Here is a 23,526-nt window from a genome sequence, read left to right on the forward strand (position 1 = left end):
GCTTGGGTGGCTAATGCTATTGAGAGCTGGGCTGATGCATTTGTAGACCTTTTTTTCCCTCAAAAACTTCTGGGGATCAGATATCTCTTGCTCACATTCAAGATGCAGCTTTCATATGTTGGAGTAACAACATTGGATGCCAGTCTCTTAAACTTCAGTGTTTCGGCCATGACTGTATCTGCCCGTCATACCCTATGGTGGACTCCAAGATAGGCATTAAAATGGATTACCCTATAATGGGGAGATCTTGTTTGGTCCTGACCTTGACAAGATTGTAGCAACATTGGCAGTATCACAGACGATATTTCTGCCTTCAGCTACTCCCACTACAAGGCCTCGGACTACATCTGTTAAGTCCTTTTGTCCTCATGGATAGCCTATAGGCCAGTCCTTTCCTAAGCTGTCGGCCTCCATGAGGGCCACCATACCCGGAACCAAACAGACCTGGAATTCCAGACGCCCTGCTTCTAAACCTGAGGATACACCTTCAGCCTGATGGGACAGGCCTTCATCTGGGGGATCCCAGAGTGAGATACCGACTTTTTCAGTTCACCCAGTGCTGGTGTCAAGTAACCACGGACGCTTGGGTAAGAGTTGAAGTCTCTCAAGGGTATGCCCTCTCATTGCTCAGACGACCTCCCAACATGTTTTGCTATTCAGGCAATTCTTTAGACCCGAACAAGGCTTACAAATCCAGAAAGCTATACAGTCCTTGCGGTAAGCAGTGGTAATTATGCCAGCCCCACTATCTCAGCGAGGGACTGGTTATTGTACTTTCTTTCTGGATATTCGGGACGCGTACCTATGGAGCCCTCTCATCAGCGTTAGCTCAGGTTTGCTGTACCACAGCAACACTTCCAATTTTCAGGCTCTGCCCTTTGGACGCCACAGCCCTGCCGGGGTTTAACAGATTTATGGCTTTTATGACAGCCCACCTCTTCAGGGTATCCAACTGCTCCTGTATCTGGACAGCCTCCTGCTCTTAGCAGAATCACCAAGGTACTTTAAAGCCATTTCCAGTTAACCATTGCTTTCCTTCACAAGCATGAATGGTTAATCAACTGGGAAAAAGTCCTCCCTGAATCCCTCACAGGGTATGATTCATCTGGGAGCCCTGCTGGATTCTCAGAATCAGAGAATCCTTCTGACGTCAGACAAAATCTCCACTCTTCAACTACGAGTGCGTCCCGGGGACTGGTCTCTTCTCCAAAAGAGGATTCAACTTCTAGTGAGCAGAGGGGGCGTACCAGGGGTGGTCCTCATGGCCTCCTGACTCTATCACACACTGCCGGTGTTATGGTCCAGAACTCGAGGTACTGAAGCAACTTTCGGTGACGCGTTGTCAGTGAAGTGGACCAATTTGTGTACCTGTTTCCTCCGGTCTCCCTGCTTCCTCGAGTTCTTCGGAAATTCAATCAAGACGGAGGTACTGTCCTGCTGGTGGCTCCAGATTGACCTCAGACGTCACTGGTACTTAGATTTTCAGAGTCTCCCCATCGACACTCCAGTCCTGCTGCCTCAAATATCCAGACCTGTTGTCTCAGGGTCCTTGTCTTTCCCTGGATCATTTGTCTTTGACTGCATCCCTACTGTGGTCCTAAGGATTCTCTGGCTCTGTCATCATTGGGATGTTTAGAGTGCATAGGCCAGCTTTTGCTGGGATCTACCACAGGATGTGGCATACATAATTCTCATGGTATCGTGCCTGTAGCTACGATCCTCAGGTGTTTAGGATTTCCAGAAGTTCTGGCATTCCTTCCAGCTGGCTTGGGTCTCCCTGAAAGTGCGGGTCTCTGATTCGGATGTGGAATTGCTCCACTCCCTGGTTTCCAGACCCTCCTTCAGGGTGTTTCCTGGATTCTACATCCCTTTATCCCCCCTAGGGGCTCCTTGGGATTTGGCAGTGGTTCTCCATTTGAACCACTAGTTTGGATAGCCCTTACATGGTTTATAGCTTGTACTCTCTTTCTTATGGCATTTGCATCTGCCAGGACAGTGTCGGAATTGGGAGCGTTCTCATGTGGCTCCCTCTTCTGGGTATTTCCCCAAGACAGGGTTGTGAGTCGCACTCGCCCTGAGTTTCTTCCTAAAGTGGTTTTTAATTTCCATATTATTCAGGAACTTATTGTACCGACATTTCAGTCACCAGTCCTCTCGGCTGAGGTGGCCTCATTGACTGTGGTCCGGCCTCTCCAGATTTACGTGGTCCATTCAAGTTCCTTCAGGAACTCAGACTCCTTATTTGTGATCTATGGATTTCACAGGAAAGGATGGCCAGCCAATAAACAGACATTGGCTATATGGCTTCGAATGACTATCTCGGGGGCCTACACATAGGAAGGCATTTCTGTTTCTGGTTATTCTACTCGGGCTTTGGGCCCCTCATGGGCGGCTCGCTGTGGCGCCTCGGCTGTTCTGTCTTGCAAGGTGGCCACGTGAACTTCTGTCCAGACCTTTCTAAGGTTCTATGCATTGGATTCCTTTGCCTCTCAGGATGCTTACTTTGGGTGCCAGATTCGCCTTTCAGCACAGGAGCGTCCCCACCCTTATAAGGACTGCTTTGGGACATCCCCAAGGTCAACCATGTGGACCCTGAAGAAAATAAGAGATATGGTAACAACTTACCCTTGTTATCTCTCTTTCTTTGAAGTCCATAGGGTCCACAGGGCACCCGCCCTGACGTACCTGGCTTCATATGGGCTATGTTACTGGTCACCGATTTCCCATCTCCTTCTCTCTGAGTATGGTTCTTGAGTGTTCCAGTCTTCTCTCTTTTTCTTTCCGCCTCCGGCCACTTACAAACTGATGTGCCTCTGGCTTGGGGGCGGGGTTATAGGGAGAGCGGACCGTTATCCATCTGTATCACATTGTCACACGTTATCCATCTGTATCACATTGTCACACGTTATCCCTCTGTATCACATTGTCACACGTTATCCCTCTGTATCACATTGTCACACGTTATCCATCTGTATCACATTGTCACACGTTATCCATCTGTAGCACATTGTCACACGTTATCCATCTGTAGCACATTGTCACACGTTATCCATCTGTAGCACATTGTCACACGTTATCCATCTGTATCACGTCCATTTGTATCACATTGTCACACGTTATCCCTCTGTATCACATTGTCACACGTTATCCCTCTGTATCACATTGTCACACGATATCCCTCTGTATCACATTGTCACACGTTATCCCTCTGTATCACATTGTCACACGTTATCCCTCTGTATCACATTGTCACACGTTATCCCTCTGTATCACGTTCTTTCTGTAATTATTGTGATGACAAAAATAATATAAATGTAAATTTATTACAGAACATTCAGATTGTCATTTATTTCCAGACCTTACAGTGTGCAGTGAATGTGAGTTGGTGTAACACACACAAAGAGGCACAAGCCTAAAATCTCATTCCTCATAATACAGCATCCACAGCAAGTCCCAGAACTTTCCAGTTGGCTGTCTGTCGGTCAGTTCTAACACGTCTGCGGTCTCTCAAGATGTTTAGGAACAGACTTCACACCTGATGAGCGATCTCTTGTATCTTCTGTAGCGTCTCCTTTGACTGCAGCTGTTCTAAGGTGAGAAGAGACAGTCCCAGCTGATCCTCCTACAGAAAGGACAGCGAGAGTGAGATTAGGGGTACAGCTCAGACAGCAGCCTGGGAACCTCCAATGTATTCCAGAGAAGATGTACAGCGATTATATACATGGCTTATTGGCTGCTATTTTCCCTCAGCTTGTATGAAGATCTTAATGCCGGGACAGCTGTGCGTGTGCGATAATAACCAGATGTCCCGGTGATGCCTTGACCTCAGGGGTATCTCACTGTAGGGTAACATGGAGGGGGCAGTGTCTAACTCTACGGTAACAGGGACGAGGCAGGGTCTCACTGTAGGGTAACATGGAGGGGGCAATGTCTCACTGTAGGATAACAGGGAGGGACGGTGTCTCACTGTAGGGTAACAGGGAGGGGGCAATGTCTCACTGTAGGGTAACAGGGAGGGACAGTATCTCACTGTAGGGTAACAGGGAGGGGGCAATGTCTCACTGTGGGGTAACAGGGAGGGGGCAATGTCTCACTGTAGGGTAACAGGGAGGGACAGTATCTCACTGTAGGGTAACAGGGAGGGACAGTATCTCACTGTAGGGTAACAGGGAGGGGGCAATGTCTCACTGTAGGGTAACAGGGAGGGACAGTATCTCACTGTAGGGTAACAGGGAGGGGGCAATGTCTCACTGTAGGGTAACAGGGACGGGCATTGTCTCACTGTAGGGTAACAGGGAGGGGGCAGTGTCTCACTGTAGGGTAACAGGGAGGGGGCAGTGTCTCACTGTAGGGTAACAGGGAGGGGGCAGTGTCTCACTGTAGGGTAACAGGGAGGGGGCAGTGTCTCACTGTAAGGTAACAGGGAGGGACGATGTATCACTGTAGGGTAACAGGGAGGGACGGTATCTCACTGTAGGGTAACAGGGAGGGACGGTATCTCACTGTAGGGTAACAGGGAGGGACGGTGTCTCACTGTAGGGTAACAGGGAGGGACTGTGTCTCACTGTAGGGTAACAGGGAGGGACGGTGTCTCACTGTAGGGTAACAGGGAGGGACGGTGTCTTACTGTAGGGTAACAGGGAGGGACAGTATCTCACTGTAGGGTAACAGGGAGGGGGCAATGTCTCACTGTAGGGTAACAGGGAGGGGGCAGTGTCTCACTGTAGGGTAACAGGGACGAGGCAGGGTCTCACTGTAGGGTAACAGGGACGGGCAGTGTCTCACTGTAGGGTAACAGGGAGGGACGGTGCATCACTGTAGGGTAACAGGGAGGGGGCAATGTCTCACTGTAGGGTAACAGGGAGGGACGGTGTCTCACTGTAGGGTAACAGGGAGGGGGCAATGTCTCACTGTAGGGTAAAAGGGAGGGGGTAATGTCTCACTGTAGGGTAACAGGGAGGGACGGTGTCTCACCGTAGGGTAACAGGGAGGGACGGTGTCTCACCGTAGGGTAACAGGGAGGGACGGTGTCTCACCGTAGGGTAACAGGGAGGGACGGTGTCTCACCGTAGGGTAACAGGGAGGGACGGTGTCTCACCGTAGGGTAACAGGGAGGGACGGTGTCTCACCGTAGGGTAACAGGGAGGGACGGTGTCTCACCGTAGGGTAACAGGGAGGCACGGTGTCTCACCGTAGGGTAACAGGGAGGGACGGTGTCTCACCGTAGGGTAACAGGGAGGGACGGTGCATCACCGTAGGGTAACAGGGAGGGGGCAATGTCTCACTGTAGGGTAACAGGGACGGGCAGTGTCTCACTGTAGGGTAACAGGGACGGGCAGTGTCTCACTGTAGGATAACAGGGACGGGCAGTGTCTCACTGTAGGGTAACAGGGAGGGGGCAGTGTCTCACTGTAGGGTAACAGGGAGGGGGCAGTGTCTCACTGTAGGGTAACAGGGAGGGACGATGTCTCACTGTAGGGTAACAGGGAGGGACGGTATCTCACTGTAGGGTAACAGGGAGGGACGGTGTCTCACTGTAGGGTAACAGGAAGGGACGGTGTCTCACTGTAGGGTAACAGGAAGGGACGGTGTCTCACTGTAGGGTAACAGGGAGGGACAGTATCTCACTGTAGGGTAACAGGGAGGGGGCAATGTCTCACTGTAGGGTAACAGGGAGGGGGCAGTGTATCACTGTAGGGTAACAGGGACGAGACAGGGTCTCACTGTAGGGTAACAGGGACGGGCAGTGTCTCACTGTAGGGTAACAGGGAGGGGGCAGTGTCTCACTGTAGGGTAACAGGGAGGGACGGTGCATCACTGTAGGGTAACAGGGAGGGACGGTGCATCACTGTAGGGTAACAGGGAGGGACGGTGCATCACTGTAGGGTAACAGGGAGGGGGCAATGTCTCACTGTAGGGTAACAGGGAGGGACGGTGTCTCACTGTAGGTTAACAGGGAGGGACGGTGTCTCACTGTAGGGAAACAGGGAGGGGGCAATGTCTCACTGTAGGGTAAAAGGGAGGGGGTAATGTCTCACTGTAGGGTAACAGGGAGGGACGGTGTCTCACCGTAGGGTAACAGGGAGGGACGGTGTCTCACCGTAGGGTAACATGGAGGGACGGTGTCTCACTGTAGGGTAACAGGGAGGGGGCAGTGTCTCACTGTAGGGTAACAGGGAGGGGGCAGTGTCTCACTGTAGGGTAACAGGGAGGGACGATGTCTCACTGTAGGGTAACAGGGAGGGACGGTATCTCACTGTAGGGTAACAGGGAGGGGGCAATGTCTCACTGTAGTAGTGATCGCGCTGAGATAAAAATTTTGTGGGTCCCAGGGACCCATCATTTATAAAAACTGGGGTCCTACTTCATTGTTTCTGGGTCCCATCATTTATTGTTATGAAATCTATTAAATAGCTATCAGACCTCTCCACATGTTCCTTAAATACACCCTGACCTCTCCATGTGTCCCTCACACCATCCCACATGGCATAAGATCAACCTACATACCCCTAAAATGCCCATTAGATCCCCCACATCCACTCAGATGTCCCATGTCTCTTGGATCACTAACACATCAGTGATCGCGGTGAGCGACAAAATTTGTGGGTCCCAGGAACCCACCACTTTAAAAAAAATGGGGTCCTACCTGACCATTTCTGGGTCCCATCATAATTTATGCTTTAGAGCTCCCCATATGCCTCAGACCTCCCCACATGCCTCAGACCTCCCCACATCCACTCAGATGTCCCATGTCTCTTGGATCACTAACACATCAGTGATCGCGGTGAGCGACAAAATTTGTGGGTCCCAGGAACCCACCACTTTAAAAAAAATGGGGTCCTACCTGACCATTTCTGGGTCCCATCATAATTTATGCTTTAGAGCTCCCCATATGCCTCAGACCTCCCCACATGCCTCAGACCTCCCCACATGCCACCACACATCCCCACATGCCCCTAAAATGCAGATCTGATAGCCCCAACAGCATCAGATATCCTCACAAGCCCCTAAAATGCATGTTTTAATGCCTCCATGATATTTCAGATAATATGACTTGTCTGTTCACAAAACCCATAGAGAATAAGTAGGCTTACCATATCATCCCTTTATATATACATAGGCTTACCATACTATCCCTTTATATATACATAGGCTTACCATACTATCCCTTTATATATACATAGGCTTACCATACTATCCCTTTATATATACATAGGCTTACCATACTATCCCTTTATATATACATAGGCTTACCATACTATCCCTTTATATATACATAGGCTTACCATATCATCCCTTTATATATACATAGGCTTACCATATCATGACTTTATATATACATAGGCTTACCATATCATCCCTTTATATATACATAGGCTTACCCTACTATCCCTTTATATATACATAGGCTTACCATATTATCCCTTTATATATACATAGGCTTACCATATCATCCCTTTATATATACATAGGCTTACCATATCATCACTTTATATATACATAGGCTTACCATATTATCCCTTTATATATACATAGGCTTACCCTACTATCCCTTTATATATACATAGGCTTACCATATTATCCCTTTATATATACATAGGCTTACCCTACTATCCCTTTATATATACATAGGCTTACCATATTATCCCTTTATATATACATAGGCTTACCATATCATCCCTTTATATATACATAGGCTTACCATATCATCACTTTATATATACATAGGCTTACCATATTATCCCTTTATATATACATAGGCTTACCCTACTATCCCTTTATATATACATAGGCTTACCATATTATCCCTTTATATATACATAGGCTTACCCTACTATCCCTTTATATATACATAGGCTTACCCTATTATCCCTTTATATATACATAGGCTTACCCTACTATCCCTTTATATATACATAGGCTTACCATACTATCCCTTTATATATACATAGGCTTACCCTACTATCCCTTTATATACACATAGGCTTACCCTACTATCCCTTTATATACACATAGGCTTACCCTACTATCCCTTTATATATACATAGGCTTACCCTACTATCCCTTTATATATACATAGGCTTACCCTACTATCCCTTTATATACACATAGGCTTACCATACTATCCCTTTATTTACACATAGGCTTACCATACTATCCCTTTATATATACATAGGCTTACCATACTATCCCTTTACACTGGGACACTCATGGATTACACAGGTTCTGTGGCTCATTAAAACCAGGTGAAATCCAGGCATGAAGTCAGCAGTCACAGAACCTTTGTAATTAATGCCACGTGTCCCGTTTTAAAGTGATATTATGGTTAGCCACTTTAGGTAATAGGCATATTTATCAAATAATAAATGCAGAGTCTTTACACATTATTTCGCACAGTAATGCCCTTTACACATTATGCCGCACATTAATGCCCTTTAGTTCCCCTGTGCTTTGCCCCTAGCAGCAGTTCCCCCTGTGCATTGCCCGCAGCAGCAGTCCCCCTGTGCATTGCCCGCAGCAGCAGTCCCCCTGTGCATTGCCCGCAGCAGCAGTCCCCCTGTGCATTGCCCCCAGCAGCAGTCCCCCTGTGCATTGCCCCCAGCAGCAGTCCCCCTGTGCATTGCCCCCAGCAGCAGTCCCCCTGAGCATTGCCCCCAGCAGCAGTCCCCCTGAGCATTGCCCCCAGCAGCAGTCCCCCTGTGCATTGCCCCAGCAGCAGTCCCCCTGTGCATTGCCCCAGCAGCAGTCCCCCTGTGCATTGCCCCCAGCAGCAGTCCCCCCTGTGCATTGCCAGCAGCAGTCCCCCCTGTGCATTGCTAGCAGCAGTCCCCCCTGTGAATTGCCCCGAGCAGCAGTCCCCCTGTGCATTGCCCGCAGCAGCAGTCCCCCTTGTGCATTGCCAGCAGCAGCAGTCCCCCTGTGCATTGCCCTCAGCAGCAGTCCCCCCTGTGCATTGCCCCCAGCAGCAGTCCCCCCTGTGCATTGCCAGCAGCTTTCCCCCTGTGCATTGCCAGCAGCAGTCCCCCTGTGCATTGCCCACAGCAGCAGTCCCCCTGTGCATTGCCCCCAGCAGCAGTCCCCCTGTGCATTGCCCCCAGCAGCAGTCCCCCAGAGCATTGCCCCAGCAGCAGTCCTCCCTGTGCATTGCCAGCAGCAGTCCCCCTGAGCATAGCCCCCAGCAGCAGTCCCCTCTGTGCATTGCCAGCAGCAGTCCCCCCTGTGCATTGCCAGCAGCAGTCCCCCTGAGCATTGCCCCCAGCAGCAGTTCCCCTGAGCATTGCCCCCAGCAGCAGTCCCCCTGTGCATTGCCCCAGCAGCAGTCCCCCTGTGCATTGCCCCAGCAGCAGTCCCCCTGTGCATTGCCCGCAGCAGCAGTCCCCCTTGTGCATTGCCCGCAGCAGCAGTCCCCCAGAGCATTGCCCACAGCAGCAGTCCCCCAGAGCATTGCCCCAGCAGCAGTCCTCCCTGTGCATTGCCAGCAGCAGTCCCCCTGTGCATTGCCAGCAGCAGTCCCCTAGAGCATTGCCCCCAGCAGCAGTCCCCCAGAGCATTGCCCCCAGCAGCAGTCCCCCAGAGCAATGCCCCCAGCAGCAGTCCCCCAGAGCAATGCCCCCAGCAGCAGTCCCCCAGAGCATTGCCAGCAGCAGTCCCCCTGTGCATTGCCCCCAGCAGCAGTCCCCCAAGAGCATTGCCCCCAGCAGCAGTCCCCCTGTGCATTGCCCCCAGAAGCCCCACGTATGCCTGTCAGACCACCTATGCAGTCCAATGAAGGTATCTGCCCCCTTAATAGGTGTGAGTGACCTGGGCATTAGGCCCAATCCACTAAAGGGCAAATAGGTGGGCCCTCTAGTGACCTGGGCCTAATGCCCAAGTCACACACCTATTTGGGGGGCATATACCTTCAATTGGGCCTAATGCCCCATATGTTGCTCGGGCCTTGTGCCCGCCTATAGACCCACAGGCCTATTGCCTGAATTTATCCCACAGGTCTAGTGCCCAACAACCCTGGTGGTGTAGGAAGGAGTAAAATACCGGTGGCATTACCCAACACCCATACAAATGCACCCAGCCCACGCCCCCCCCCACCCCCCTTTTTCACATTTACATGCACCCGCCCAATTGAGCGGTCAATCACCGACGACCCGTGCAGCAAGTGTTTGGGCAGCTGGTTAATCGCCCATGCCCCAATATACAGTATCTGCAGATATATTGGGCATCGGCTGTGCAGCACAGACATATCGCTGGTACACACTGGCCAACGCACACGATAGGTCGGCCATTCAACTGAACAGCCAATATGTCGCCTGGTGTGTACCCAGCATTACTGCGGGGTAACTGAGAGGTGTGGTCTCACGCTGTAGTATGACAGGGAGGGGGCAATATCTCACTGTAGGGTAGCAGGGAGGGGTAACAGCCGATATGTCGCCCTGTGTGTACCCAGCATTACTGCGGGGTAACTGAGAGGTGTGGTCTCACGCTGTAGTATGACAAGGAAGGGGCAGAATCTCACTGTAGGGTAACATGGAGGGGTAACAGCCGATATGCCGTCCGGTGTGTACCCAGCATTACTGCGGGGTAACTGAGAGGTGTGGTCTCACGCTGTAGTAGGACAGGGAGGGGGCAGTATCTCACTGTAGGGTAACAGGGAGGGGGAAAAGCCGATATGTCACCCGGTGTGTACCCAGCATTACTGCGGGGTAACTGAGAGGTGTGGTCTCACGCTGTAGTAGGGTAGGGAGGGGGCAGTATCTCACTGTATGGTAACAGCGAGGGGGAACAGCCAATATGTCGCCCGGTGTGTACCCACCATTACTGCGGGGTAACTGAGAGGTGTGGTCTCACGCTGTAGTATGACAGGGAGGGGGCAATATCTCACTGTAGGGTAACAGGGAGGGGGAATAGCCCATATGTCGCCCGGTGTGTACCCAGCATTACTGCGGGGTAACTGAGAGGTGTGGTCTCACGCTGTAGTATGACAGGCAGGGGGCAGTATCTCACTGTAGGGTAACAGGGAGGGGGAAGAGCCGATATGTCGCCCTGTGTGTACCCAGCATTACTGCGGGGTAACTGAGAGGTGTGGTCTCACGCTGTAGTAGGGTAGGGAGGGGGCAGTATCTCACTGTAGGGTAACAGGGAGGGGGAACAGCCAATATGTCGCCCTGTGTGTACCCAGCATTACTGCGGGGTAACTGAGAGGTGTGGTCTCACGCTGTAGTATGACAGGGAGGGGGCAGTATCTCACTGTAGGGTAACAGGGAGGGGGAACAGCCGATATGTCGCCTGGTGTGTACCCAGCATTACTGCGGGGTAACTGAGAGGTGTGGTCTCACGCTGTAGTAGGACAGGGAGAGGGCAATATCTCACTGTAGGGTAACAGGGAGGGGGAACAGCCGATATGTTACCTGGTGTGTACCCAGCATTACTGTGGGGTAACTGAGAGGTGTGGTCACACGCTGTAGTATGACAGGGAGGGGGCAATATCTCACTGTAGGGTAACAGGGAGGGGGAACAGCCGATATGCCGCCCGGTGTGTACCCAGCATTACTGTGGGGTAACTGAGAGGTGTGGTCTCACGCTGTAGTATGAAAGGGAGGGGGCAGTATCTCACTGTAGGGTAACAGGGAGGGGGAACAGCCGTTATGTCACCCAGTGTGTACCCAGCATTACTGCGGGGTAACTGAGAGGTGTGGTCTCACGCTGTAGTAGGACAGGGAGGGGGTGTTTTCTCACTGTAGGGTAACAGAAAGCTAGAGGTCCTATAATGTAGGCTTGTGGGTAGGCAACCTGCAGAACTCCAGCTGCTGTGGAACTACACCTCCCAGCATGACCTGTTATGACAAAACTGTGGCAAGGCATGTTGGGATGTGTAGTTCCAGAGCAATTGTTGCCTACCCCAGCTGTAAGGCAACATAAAGGAGGAGGTCTCACCCTGCGGAATGGTTGAGCCATTTCTCTTAGAAAATGTCTGGCTAGATGGATGCACTCGTCCAACGTCAGGTTTAAATTTGCGTCTGTCAGATGCTCTTGAATCCAGAGAGGCAACTTCCCCCTCTTATCGGAGCGTGCGTAGCGCTGTAAGAGAGACACACGTTATTCCATCTTTCTGTATAATACATGTATGTATCAACAACCCCCAATAACCAGCATAGCACCAACCTTCTGCTTAGTCATAATATAAGCTCTATAAATGTATTACTCTAACATGTAACCCGAGGCCTGAGGGGTAAATGTAATAGCCTGCGCCATGCAGAGTTTACTCAATATTTTAAAGGGGCAAACATTTAAAAAACAACTGGTTTTGCCTTCTAAAATGATTGCCCCTTGAAAACATTGGGCAGACTCGCCTGAAACTCCCTCTTCCCTGTCATCGCCAGTTGTTTTAGTGTCCATCAGACCTTCAGGGCACATGGCACCCACTTTAGATTTTTCATTTCTTCTACCTCCAGTTGCTGCTGCAGTGCTGCTATTGGCACCCTCCGAGGTAGTGACCAGGGATGTCCGCGTCTCCTGAAGTTGGCACCTAAGATGCAGCACTCAGATTATTGGCTCCCTGCTCCTCCCGTAACACCGAGCAGCTGATAAGGGAGTTAGGTGTAGGCTGCCGCGCACTAGGCACAGGATGGCGAAGTAGCTGGCAATCATACTGCTGCCATCCCTCAGTGCTAGGGCCCTTTGGCAGGTTCCGTCACTTGGAGTCTTCCTCCCCAATGTAGCAGTAGCTACTTCTCCTCCCCGTCTGTAGGTAAGTAGTTATGAGGTGTACTGCAGTGCTGGGTTTTCAGCCTCTGGTCTGTGTCATTTGCAACTCCACATCCTCTTATATTACGTAACAGAAGCTGTCCTATCTCTCTCTTCCTTTATTTTCTCTATGTCTGGGAAGGAGAATTCCACCAGGACTAAGGCTGCCCAGATTTTATGCCAAATTACCTTGTGCCCAGTCATATTACTAAAGCAGCATCATCGTAAGGTATCAGACACTGGAGGAGATGGACTGATTTTTCCTCCCAGGAGAAAGGTGATGTAGCGGAGCTCTAAATCCAGATATTTTCACCAGGAAACTAGAAGCAGATGATTTAATGACTGCTGTTAGAGATTAGTGAGTGAGGAATCAGAGAGATGGCATAAGAGGGAGCACACCTCTCTAAGACCACCACCATTCTGACTCCAAACACTGCTACTTTATGGGATAGCATGGATAGGAAAATGGAGTCCTCTCTGAAGGCGGTTTACAATGTGGCAAGAGTCTGCTTTAGACCTATTTTAGCATTTTTAATGGTTCTAGAAGGCAGTGAGGGGTGGCTGGAACAATTGCGGATGGTCTGAAATCTGACTCTAACCCTGGTGGAGCGTGTCAGTGAGGTCTCTGAGTATCTGGAAGAAGCTGCCACTGATATGGAACTTTGGGGCTAGAATTTTGGTCTTTACAATCTTGGCATACTGTGCCCTCTGACTTCGTACTTGGGAGGCGGACGCTGAGTCCAAGAGGACTCTGGAGTCTTTCATGCACTGATGAGGTCCTGTCTGGTCTAAAACTGTATAAGATAATTTCTCAGGCCAACACTTGAACAGCAAGATCTTTAGGATGCATCTATCACTCCGCTGGTGGCTTAGAGACAATCTCAACAAAAGTTGTCTGTTCTTCACTTGAGACTGGATGATAGTGATGACTGGTGCCAGCCTTGAAATATGGGGTCTGTCACACTTTAGTCCCCAGTTACCGCGTTGTTGGACTCCAGACTAGTCAAAGCTACCTATAAACCTGCTGGAGCTCAGAATGGTTTTCAACATAAGTATTTATGAGGAAGGTCCCTCCATATAATGTCAAACAATATTTGACCGCGGCTTGCATAAACTAGCAAGGAGCACCAACAGTGTCCTGGCCATGTGCAAGATGATCTGTGCTTGGCAGCGGCTTTCAATCCTGGGGAGGAAACCTGAAAGCAGACGTCCTCATCGGACAAACCCATATCCCTGGGAATGGTCACATCTTTCAAAAGCTGTCAGACCAGCGGGAGCAACCAGATGTTTACATGACTATTTTTTAGTTGACTCTGTTGAAGCCGGATGATTGGCTGAGACCTAAATTGTAAAATTAATATCGGCACGACGCCATTTTGCGAATGGTAGCATAACGCCATTTTACGAATCCCACATAGTATCCGTGTACAGCGCTATGTTATGATTATTAGCGTCGTGCGTCTGCTACTGCCCCAGGTTAAAAGTCCTCATTATACAAATACCTACATTTATTAATACACATAATATGAACGACCCCGCAAAGCACGTACCATGGTGTACTTCACAAACACATAGACGCACAATGCTTACTAGCGTCTTTTCTTAGTATCCCCACACCGACACATTGCATACTTACACTGAAAGGTTCCCTAGCATTAAGGTTAATATTAGGTTTTATTCGTTAAATAATCACGTTGTGAAATGAATGTATTTGAGATCTAAGGTTTAGTACATAATAAGCAGACAGGGTTTGGTGCCATTCTAAACCACTGTTTAGTTGCAGATCTCCGGTTCCATCAGCAAGGAGATCGCAACATGCGTCTGCAAGTTATGAATTATAGAGAGTTAGTGTCACGACCCTGTCTAGTTGTCACCTTTTGTCTTGGGACTTACCCCTGTCAGCTTCCCCATGGAGCTGTGTGTGTAATTTGCCTGGAGGATTTGCTCTGATTATTGCACCTGGCCTCTCCTCTGTCTGTGAGCACTGCTAGCCCTGATTGGAATCACAGGTGTGGTTCTGATTCTCAGAGCTGCAGAGATGAATACTCCCTCTGCATGTTGTGCCTTCCACCACTCAGAATGCTACTATCTGACCACCTGTCCGTATCCACCAATTGCTGCCAGACCCATGGTATATATATCCTCTCCTGATAGCATTCTGGGCCTGAACATCTCGTCTTCCCGTGGTGTATGGTTCATGCTGTTCCTGCATTCAAGTATATCCCTGAAACCTGCTACAGCAATCCCTGGCGCTATCCAGAAAACCTGTTTCAGCTGTACCTGGCAATCCAGTAAATCTGCTGGCAGCAAACCCTGGTGCTTCCAGAAAACCTGTTACAGCCAAACCTGGCAATCCAGTAAGCCTGCTGACAGCAACCCCTGGTGCATCCCGAAAACCTGCTACAGTAATACCTGGCATCCAGACGTCCTGTTACAGCAATACCTGGCCTGTGCTTTGCTGCTAGTCCTACTCCTGGTTGGTCCCTGGCACTCTGTAAACCTGCATCGTGTCACCCTGCCTTGCTTCCTGCTGAGGATCAACACCTGCCCCTTTTACCTACCTACTCCCTCCCTGAACCTAAAATTCCCAAACCTACCCATTCCTTCCTGAAACCTGTTATTCCCAATTATCCTATCCAGCCTGCACCTGAGTTCCAACCTTGTCACAGCATTTCCGGATCACCCTGTTTAACCCTCGTCTCAGCATTACCTGATTTCCCTTCAGCCATTGTCACGTTATTCCAGTTCAGTCCACATTGTTCCAGTCCAGAGTCAAGTTCCAAGCTCATAAGTTCAGTCCACGTTGTTCCAGTCTAGAGTCAAGTTCCAAGCTCATCAGTTCTATCTACGTAGCTACCCAGATACCAGCGTTTACCCATGGCTATCCAGCCGCTCCACGTAGCCACCCAGCTACCAACTTCTACCCACAGCTTCCCAAGCCACAACAAGTAGCTTCCACGCTACCATCCGTCTGCAAGCCCATCTACTAGTAACCTGACCAGCTCAGTCAGCCTACCTGCCGGTCCCAGTCCGGTCCCTCCAAGTTCCTTCTGGTCACATTCCAACGTCTCAAGTTTCCAGTTCCAGTCACTCATCACCAAAGGCAGTTCTCACTGCTACCCACTTCTTATAATAAAAGAGCTATTCATCTACATCATCTGTGGTTCCAGTCATGCCAGCCTCCGTTGAAACCCGATCACCACCTGAGACAGGTAACTCGCAGGCACCAATTGTGACAGTTAGGTATTGAAATGTATGCTGTAATGTAATGTTTATTAGCCAGTTTAGACTTGTTCTTCAGCGGGAAAAGATACACAAAGAGCCGTTGGAGGCTGAACTAACACTGTACAAACTGACCTATAAACTACATTGTAATAGAAGAACCAAGAGGAAGAACCAATGGGATTATGCCAACTCGTTTCCATTGTATTGCCTACACTCTGTAAGGGTATATATTCAGGCGCTCTACTTCCAGTAGTCAGTCAACACATTCTTTCTTTTGACGGAGGCTTCACCTTTGATGCCGGGAAATCTGGATCCAGAGCGCATGCGTATGGATCGACTGTACCTTGTGATTGCATAAATCTTTGCGCTAATTGCATTATAGATCAAGGCGTTTAAGTAAATGCTTTTATGTGAATAATATCTTTTTGTGCTTTGGAACCACAAAGTCTGGAAAGCAATTATTTCTTGTGCGACTTACAATGCTAAATAGCGACATTCAGGTATATAGATCATTAGGTATTCATAACTCATAATGTGGAATACTTTTACGCCAGGGGAAGGGATTGGAAGGGGTCTCTTGTATACGCCATGGTGGTTCCTTGGCACTTCCATCTGAGGTCTTACTGTTGCTCCAGTAGCACCAAATAGCCCTTCTCGGCACACCAGGTCCAGTGCCAGTGACCAGAGCTTCATCTTCGACTATACATGTGTAAAAGCAATTCCTGTGTGGTTAAAGATGTAGCCTAGTGCCTATAGTACGTATGAGTGGCTATTCATTGCACCCGCGATGCAACTAAGGCACTAAGTTTAAAGAAAAATATAGTAGGCTATTCCTTTTGGAATGGCTCATTCGAGCCGGGCATCTCATGCCATATGGCGTACGCATAATCAGTAAGTAAGGCACATCTGTATTCAGAGATGCCCATTGGACAGAAGAGAAAATGTGATCTTATGTATACAATAAATCCTTTATCCTTCGTCAACTGGGAGAAACTTGACACCGTCTCTTAAATTTCTGTCTGTACAAATCCCACTTAGCAGGTGAATAAGAAAGCTATACATGCATTTTACTTACAGTGCAGGGTCTCCCGTGCACCCACCTCATTCTATCCTTAGTGGAAGCCATGTTCCATAACTTGCAGTGATCAGATCTGATGTTTGCAAAATTCCGGTACTTGTTAATTCTGTAATGCGTTGGTGCTATGCATGGACACAGCGGTCCAGTATATAAAGCAACAAATGGCGGCACTCCATCACTTCTATAATGCAACAAGGGTTTTATACCAATGACCATTGTGGGTCCATGCCAGTCATATATGTATCCCTGATGACGGGCATGGGCCCAAAATGGTCGTTGGAATAAAGCCCTTTTTGCCTTCTACAAGGCGTGGAGTGCCGCCATTTATTTGTTGCATTATATATATATATATATATATATATGATCCAATTACCTTATCTGCGAAGAGCATGATTCCATAATCAGTCTTTCCACGGATGGCTCGTCCTACGCATTGCGCTGCATGTCTCATTGCATCAAACGTCAAAAAGTCATTCTCGCGAAGGTGGAACTGGTCTCGTAGGAATTGGAGACGTGCCTGAGGGGATAAAAGGACTATTGTGGGAGTATCTGGGAATGGTGCTGATTAGAATAGGGAAGAGCGAATAAACGTTAGGAGGGGTAGAAAGGAAAAGGTCCCTCTGGAGTCACCAATAATTGGGAAAGAATGGAATTATGTTTGTTGCGGTCACAAATAAAGCAGAAGAGGAGAAATTGTCCATACAGACCTTCAGTATACGACTCTGTGTATACACATAGGGAACACCAAACATAATCACCGCCCGGCCATAATGGTGCACTGAAGGGAAGAGAACCACAGAATAGAATAGTAAACATACTACTTTCATGCCCTTGTTTCACTATTGCACAATGATTATACATTCTGTGAAAATGCAAATAAACATTATAAAAAAAATGAAAATATAATATATAAGAGAGCGGCACAGAAAGGAGCTGGTGATAGATATCGTCACTACATCTGCGCTCAGGGTTCCTCTTTTGCCTGCCCCAGCTCTCTACGAATTATATCTGGTACCAACCGTTAATAATAGAGAAAGCAAATGGCATTTCTTGGACTCTTATTCACAGGTTCACTCTTAGGCAAATATCTCAAAAAATAAGAGTTATGGTAGACTTACCTTTGTTAACTCTATTTCTTCGAAGTCCATAGGGTCCACAGGGATACCATGGGGTGTGTGCGGTTGGAGTGATCTGGGCACCAAGCAGTCAAAGCTTTAGCACCCAGGATGCACCGGTTCACCTTCACATATACTCCGCCCCCAGCCACAGGCAGACAGTTTTGTAAACAAGCCCAAGGCAGGAGCAGGAAAGAGGAGAAGGAAGAACAGTGCACTCAAGAAACACTCTCCCAGAAGATGAAGGAATCAGTGAACAAGCGTATAAATACCCATTGAAGTCAGGTGAGTCAGGGTGGGTGCCCTGTGAATCCTATGGACTTTGAAGAAGAAATTAAGAGTTATGGTAGACTTACCTTTGTTAACTCTATTTCTTCGGAGTCCATATGGGATCTACAGGGATACCATGGGGATATCCCAAAGTATATTCCAGAAAGCAAGAAGAAAGTGGTCCCTATATAGGAATGCATCTGAGGGCCAAAGAATTAGGAGGAAGATTGAGAACCCGTGGTTATAGCAATCAAACTATCAAGAAGGCTTATAAGGAAACCCACTTGAGGAATAGGGATTCACTTTTGTATCAAAATTCTATTGAAAAAAAGAATACATCTAAACAATCAATAAGATTTGTGGGCACTTTTTGTAAACAAGGGAGAAGTTTGCAAACTGCTCTCCAGAAACATCTATATGTACTGAAAACAGATGAGGATTTGGCATCTGTTCTAGGCCCTAAGATAGACATTAGTTGGAGAAGGTCAAAAAATCTAAAGGACTGTTTAACACACAGTCATTTTGAGGTCAAGAGGAAACCAAAGGATCAAAACACAGGCTCCCACAAATGTGGACATTGCAAGGCCTGTGAATTTATGGTGAAAAGGTATTACTATGTGAACCGGTATGGGAAGAGATGTGAGATAAAGGATTTTATAAATTGTTCAACACTGGGAGTGATATATTGCCTGATCTGTCCCTGTGAAAAAATATATGTGGGCATGACTAAAAGACAACTAAAAAAGAGGTTATTGGAACATGTATCGAACATTAACAATGCACGAAGGGACAAAGACAGGATGAAAAATCTCACTAGTGTAGCCAGACATTTCTTACGATACCATCAAGGCAAAAGCAATGGTTTAATCGCTTTTGGTATGGAAAAAATTAAATTGGGCCTAAGAGGAGGTGATATAACTCATGAGCTCCTCAAAAAAGAAGCCAGACAAATCTTTTTAATGAATAGTATTACACCATTGGGACTCAATGAGAATATGAATTATTCTATGTTCTTATGATCAATTAGTGACTGCTCATATTTTATATGACATTAATATCTTTTGGATTAAACCTATGCTAATGAACATATATGACACAAATATTATTATATACTAATCTTTTGTTTTATTTTGTTATCTTAAGCTGGCATATATTCTATTTCTCTTGTAATTTTAGACACTTTTACACACTGATGATGAATTTAAATTATTATGTAATTTTAGGTCACTATATAATATATTTCATTACTGCACCTAACATATTTTAGGCACTTTTTTGATATATTTGCATATTTATTATCATATAATTGTTGGTATATTTAGGTTTCTTATAAATGTATTTTAAAATAACTATATAATTGTATGTAATTATATATATAAAAATATATATAGTAGTGTTCTATTGTATTAATTAATTGTATATTTCTATTATATTTAATGGATTTTTGTATTAAATCACGGTCATTATGTTATACACTTAATACACTTATACACATGGGTGTTTTATATTTAAAAGCAATACTTGAGTTAATGGGCATATATCACTTACTTAGATGTCAGGCTATTAATTATACAATCCATTGGGAATAAATTTATTTGTGATGAATTAATATATGGGTTATTTTTATTTAAAATATGTATAAGCATAGGTTAATACTATGATAGAATCAATGAAACGATGGGATGACCAATCAGAAAATAGATTGAACTTTTTTGAAAAACAACACCATGCAGGGATTGGAGGATCAATCTATAAAATAACCGGGAAGAGCAGCGGTCGGCTTGCTTCTTTGAAAAAGCTACAGCGAAACGCGCGTCGGCGTTTAGCTGTGATCATCTATAATTATGCCCGACTGAATATATGTGCTAATCTAGATATGTTACTGACCTAAAGGATTGCAAGCACTCTTAAGTGCATGTTATACTAACCACGGCTGCAAGAGCAGACCCGTAGCGTCTGTCAGTGAATTATACACTGATCCCGACTGGGCATTCACATTAAAGTGACATAGATACATCTAACCTAGCCGGGTTCAGTGATATGAGATACACGGAGATTGAATTACTGCTGCAGTGTCTTGCTATTTACACTAACTGTACCTTTGTGTTAAAAGAATGAATGAAACACCTTTAAACATATGCGTGTCACATTAATCACGGCTGTAAAGTGTAGAATCGCATTGATTGTCAGTGCATGACACACTGATCCCGATCGGGCATTTACATTTCAGTGATACAGTTACATTTAATCTAGCCGGACTTAGTGATATGAGACACGCGGTGATTGAATAATTACTGCTGCAGGTCTCTGCGGGTCATATTAACTGTACTATCATGTTAAAAGGGTGAATGTAACACCTATAAATACATATTATATGAAGTACTATGTTATTAGTCTATTTAATCTAGAGGTGGGTTAGTTATGCCAATTATATACTTGAGAGATTGAAGCTGGTGATAATTCATTTAAATTAGACTGTATCTCACTGGTAAGTTGGTATTGATACAGCGGCTCCAGCTTATTTATTTATTTATTTTGCAATTCCTTTAAAGCAGTTGCTATATGTAGCTGTTTAACCAGATGAAACGTTACACTCTCTTTAATCTCATTACTTTGATGTAATTCTCACTTACGTGGCTACATATACAAATGATAGCACCTAAATAATAAATTGAGTTCCCTCATCTATTATTCTATATGGTAGGAGAAAATACATGAAAGATAAAACTGAAACAATAATGTGGTGAAATAATTTGCACATTGAACAAGTGCAATACAAGCTATATTTAGACACATTGTTTTAGTAACTTATGAGTATGATATATGAGATCGTGTAATACACTCTAATACCTGTGAGGACATTCACAGACTTTCAATTTTCTGGTGTATTTAGTTTCTATTATACAACTGTATCCATTTATTGATCCAAAACATTTTTCTCTTTATCAATAGCACATGAAATAACGGGACATATTGATGATGACAGCATTTATTTTAACTTCTTTTCCTACTTATCTATACCCAATTTTATTTCGCTGAAACTATTTTGAATTTATATATTTTTAATTATATTTAATAAAGGTTACATTTTATAACAAGATAAGCAACCTCAGATGCATTCCTATATAGGGACCACTTTCTTCTTGCTTTCTGGAATATAATTATTACAGGTCCTGGAATAGCACCCCTGAGCACTACAAAAATTGAAATGAGTTATATGTGCATTAACGAGGGTTGTGTTGCATTTCTCTGAAGAGTGATATAATTTTCTCTATATGAAAAAAAGTTTTTTTCTTTGGTGCGACCTTTTAGTGTGCCTTTACAGATATCCCAAAGTAGTCTTCCCTAAGGATGGGGACGCTCCTGAGCAGGAAGGAGAATCAAAGGCCCAAAGGAAGCATCAAAGGCCCTGAGAGGCAAAGGTATCAAAGGCATAGAAACTGAGAAAGGTGTGGACGGAAGACCACGTGGCCGCCTTGCACAATTGTTAAGCAGAAGCGCCACATCGAACCGCCCATGAGGGTCCCACAGACAGAGTAGAGAGTGCTGTAATTCTATTTGTAACAGGACGACCAGCTTGCATGTAGGCCTGAGAGATTGTCATGCGGAACCAACAATCCAGAGTCTGTTTGTTAGCTGGCCAGTCTCGCTTGTGAAAGAAGGGTGAGCAACAGGAGAGCGCTGCCAAATCAGATACCCTGTGAAAAGAAGAAATAGCTAGGAGAAAGAGTGTCTTCGCTGTCAGCCACTTGAAGTCTACTGAGTCCAGCGGTTCAAACGGAAGAGCTTGTACAGCCCTGAGAACCAAGGACAACTCCCACGGAGCCACCGGAGGGACAAAGGGAGGTTGAATGCGGAGGACACCCTGAAAGAATGTTCTAACATCAGATAGGGAAGCGATCCTTCGCTGGAACCAGACCGAGAAAGGTAAGCATCCGGGAGACTGTAAAAAATGGAGGGTCATACCCTCAGGGGGAGCACCATTGAAAGTAAGAGTGCCAAAGGGGCGTGGCCTGACCGTTAATGGTGGAAGACGCATCTCGTTAGAGCTCCGGGCCAGTGCAGAGGAAATCTAGCCTCTATAGCCCCATCCCGGTCAGCGGACACCTCCAGACCCTTGCTTATCTTCCCCTGGTTTGTCACTGGCCCAGCGGGTGAAAGCTGCGGAATCGGGAGGCGCAATAGGCGCTTCCGCGGGTTGCAGCTGGCCTGCTGCCCTTTGAGCCGGGGACTGGAGCGCGCGGACTGGCGGCTGTGGACTTCCGGCGGCGGCGTCATCTCTGTGGTGGGCGCCCAACGGAGTCCTCTCTGCCGCACATCGCGTGACCCCTCTCCGGCCCTCTAGCCTCGGCTGCCCTGCTGCTGTGTCAGGGCTGGTGTCCCTGCTTCTGGGGACTCCCGGGAGACATCTTTGGGAAGAAGCCCCAGTGTTCTGAAGCCTCCGGCGGCCATCTTTGATTTTCTCCCACGCTGATGCTGCTGCTGGTTATTGCTGCCGGGATACTGGCAGTGCAACCCCGCTTGCTGACAGGATTATCTGCTGCCTGTGACTCCCTGGAGTAAGGGAAGGGTGGTGAGTCCCTGAGGGGAGATTATATTATATTGTATTTCTATATCCCACTGCTCCACCTGCTCCATTGTCACGTGACCTGTTGGCCCTTCTCTCTATGTCTGGAGCTCCTATATGACCACCTACACATATCCAGTTTATTTTTCACTAGCCTAACAGGTTCAAACCATATCAGCTACTTAGCTTGCTCTTGCCCTGACATTTTTTACTTTTGTGCTGGTGGATATTTGCCATTTACTCTACGCTGGCTCCCTCTTGTGGTCTTCTGTGATAATTACCTCAAGTACTATTTGCAGCCACAATTAGTGAACCTCCATGTGCTATTATATTTTCTGCCAGCCTCTCACACTCTTTTTTCTGAGGCTAAAGTTCTCCTGGATGGTGCCTCTCTGGAGTTAAAGATGTTCGCTTAATATTATCACCAAACTTGCCTGGACTATTATTGTAGAGCCCTGTGTCTCACCTTTTATACCGTAGTTTGTTTTGTTTTTTTGTATTATTTCACTATGTCGCAGAGAGGTAAGAAACCT

The 23,526-nt window shown here is 47.0% G+C and overlaps 1 protein-coding gene across 2 annotated transcripts in view; it reads right to left on the minus strand.

The window, feature by feature from the left end:
• Nucleotides 1-3,331: 3,331 nt before the first annotated feature.
• ERCC2 (ERCC excision repair 2, TFIIH core complex helicase subunit) overlaps nucleotides 3,332-23,526 on the minus strand; it is a 426,580-nt gene continuing 406,385 nt past the window's right edge. For both annotated transcript variants that reach the window (XM_088443994.1, XM_088443993.1), the window contains 4 exons: nucleotides 17,749-17,819; nucleotides 17,415-17,558; nucleotides 11,929-12,072; nucleotides 3,332-3,622 (listed from right to left, as the gene is read on the minus strand). In XM_088443994.1, coding sequence (XP_088300120.1) covers nucleotides 3,530-3,622; nucleotides 11,929-12,072; nucleotides 17,415-17,558; nucleotides 17,749-17,819 — 452 coding nt within the window. In that variant the 3' untranslated portion in view covers nucleotides 3,332-3,529. The remainder of the gene's footprint in view (nucleotides 3,623-11,928; nucleotides 12,073-17,414; nucleotides 17,559-17,748; nucleotides 17,820-23,526) is intronic.

The sequence above is a fragment of the Taudactylus pleione genome, unplaced genomic scaffold (genome assembly GCF_031769625.1).
Source record: "Taudactylus pleione unplaced genomic scaffold, aTauple2 ptg000343l, whole genome shotgun sequence".
NCBI lineage: Eukaryota > Metazoa > Chordata > Amphibia > Anura > Myobatrachidae > Taudactylus > Taudactylus pleione.